The sequence below is a fragment of the Saprolegnia diclina genome (assembly GCF_000281045.1).
Source record: "Saprolegnia diclina VS20 unplaced genomic scaffold supercont1.1, whole genome shotgun sequence".
NCBI classification, from domain to species: domain Eukaryota; phylum Oomycota; class Saprolegniomycetes; order Saprolegniales; family Saprolegniaceae; genus Saprolegnia; species Saprolegnia diclina.
This window is the reverse complement of record NW_008246068.1, coordinates 21,505-23,601: the sequence shown is the minus strand read 5'-3', so window position 1 is coordinate 23,601 and position 2,097 is coordinate 21,505. Positions and strand designations below refer to the sequence as shown.

The 2,097-nt window shown below is 63.3% G+C and overlaps 2 protein-coding genes across 2 annotated transcripts; one reads left to right on the top strand and one right to left on the bottom strand.

The window, feature by feature from the left end:
• Nucleotides 1-42: 42 nt before the first annotated feature.
• SDRG_00003 (hypothetical protein) lies at nucleotides 43-1,446 on the top strand (the record flags this gene model as incomplete). The annotated part of the gene is made up of 1 exon (XM_008605464.1): nucleotides 43-1,446. The coding sequence occupies one exon, from the start codon at nucleotides 43-45 to the stop codon at nucleotides 1,444-1,446; it is 1,404 nt and encodes a 467-aa protein (XP_008603686.1).
• A 47-nt stretch (nucleotides 1,447-1,493) lies between these two features.
• On the bottom strand, nucleotides 1,494-2,097 carry SDRG_00002 (peptide-methionine (S)-S-oxide reductase). The gene has a single exon (XM_008605463.1). It carries the CDS (start codon nucleotides 2,080-2,082, stop codon nucleotides 1,555-1,557), a length of 528 nt encoding a protein of 175 aa, XP_008603685.1. The 5' UTR covers nucleotides 2,083-2,097; the 3' UTR covers nucleotides 1,494-1,554.

The following is a 2,097-nucleotide window of genomic DNA, read 5'->3' as shown; positions in this document are numbered from 1 at the left end:
GCGCCGCATCGTGAGAGCAACGAGGCGGCTTCGGAGCTCGGGATGCTGCGTGATCTTTGCGCCACAAGCGCTGCACGGCGAAGCAGCGGTACCGGTGGCGAGTTGCCGAAGCACGCTGCCACGTGGGTTGCCCACAGATTTGCTCATGCCGAGCACTCCGATCTCGTGCGCGCGATCGCCGACTTTCAGGAAGGCGTCCCGCTCGACGTCAAGCTCCTCCGCGCGCTCGTCAAGAGCGACGGCGACACTCGCAACATCAAGGCTGCCCTTGCGCCGTTCCACGCAGTCTTTGCGCCATGGCTTGCCCAGCACACGCGCGCGACGGACCTCGCGCCGCTTCTGCAGAGCGATCCAAGCACTCGGTCCCGGCTCAAGCAGTATGCGATCGCGTACTCGAACGTGCGGCTGCTCGAAAGCCTCTGCGACCTCGATATTGGCGGCGACGACTGGATCCTCGCGGCGCGCCTCGGCAACGTCGGGGTTTTAGCCTACTTTATCGAGCACAAGCAGCCGACGTACCTGCCGTTGGCCATGGCGCACGCTCTGCGCACCGGCCAAGCGTCGGTGGTCGATTTTTTGCATGGCCAAGGCGCGACGATCCCGCCGTTCGCGGCCAGCGTCGCGTGCAACGGCGGGCACCTACCGCTCGTGAAGCTCCTTCGCCACCTCGACGCCTGGCGCCCAGTGAACCCGAGCCTCGTGGCCAAGCAAGGGCACCTCGATGTCCTGGCGTACCTCCACGAGGAAGGCTGCGGCGGCTTTACCGCCGAGACCATGGACGAGGCCGCAACTGCGGGGCACCTCGAGGTCGTCCGGTTCCTGCACACGCACCGAAGGGAGGGATGTACGCCCAAAGCCCTCGCCGGCGCCACAAAGAACAAGCACTGGGACGTGGTGCGCTACCTCAACCGACACCGGCCTGAAAGCGTGCGGCTGGTCGCCGACTTTGCCAAGCCCAACAGCTCGGTGCACCATCGATCGACGCGCGCGGCGAGCAGCCCGCCGACGCGGTACGGTTCGCCGAGGGTGGTGGCAGCGACCGACGCCGACGCCGTCGACTTTCGACGCAACAACGGGTTTCCGCTTTGGACAGCCCACGTGCTCTTGACGGCGATACGCCAAGACCGACTCGACATCGTGGCCTACGCCAACGAGCACAAGCTGGGCGTCTTCTCGACGGCGGCCATGGACAACGCCGGTCGGTTCGGCTGCCTCGAGATTTTCCGGTACCTGCACCAGCACCGGTGCGAGGGCTGCACAAAGGCGGCGTGGACCGGCGCTGTCGCCAACGGCCACCTCGGCATTGTGCGGTATATGGTCGAGAACGACTTTGCCGTTGTCGACTTGAAGGTCGGTCGGCAGCTTGCGATTGCCAGCGGCCGCACGAGCCTCACGTCGTACATCAAGTCGGTGGGCCCAGCGCGATCTTCGTGCGCAGTCCAGTAGGTCGCTATTTAATGTGTGTACAATTGTTGACGTCTGTACATTTTGAAGACAAGTTGTCATCGGATAATTCATTGAGTGTAGCTTATATATAGGCGCTCGTGAGCAATGCTAGCCGTAGCAGCGAATGCGGTCCGTAGAGCCGACGCGGGCGCACTGCCCGCCCTTCTCGAGGTAGCGCTGGTGGTAGTCTTCGGCATGGTAGAACGTACCCGCGGGTTCGATCTCGGTCACAATCTCGGAGGGAAACTTGTCGGCTTCGTCGCGCTTGACGGCCTCGGCGATCTCGCGCTGCTCGTCGCTGTGGTAGTAGATACCGGAGCGGTATTGCGTGCCGACGTCGTTTTTCTGGCGGTTGCGCGTCGTCGGGTTGTGGATCGCAAAGAAGTTCTCAACGAGCTGCTTGAACGAGATCTTGTTTTCGTCAAACTTGATCTGGACGGCTTCGGCGTGGCCCGAATCGCCCGCGCACACTTGGCGGTACGTCGGGTTGACGGTCTTGCCGTTGATGTAGCCGACGTGCGAGTCGAGGACGCCGTCGAGGCGCTGGAAATGGAGCTGGACGCTCCAGAAGCAGCCGGCAGCGAACGTCGCGAGCTGCTCGTGCGGCTCGAGCGCGACTTCAATGGTCTTGGTCATGGTCTTGGGAGGTTG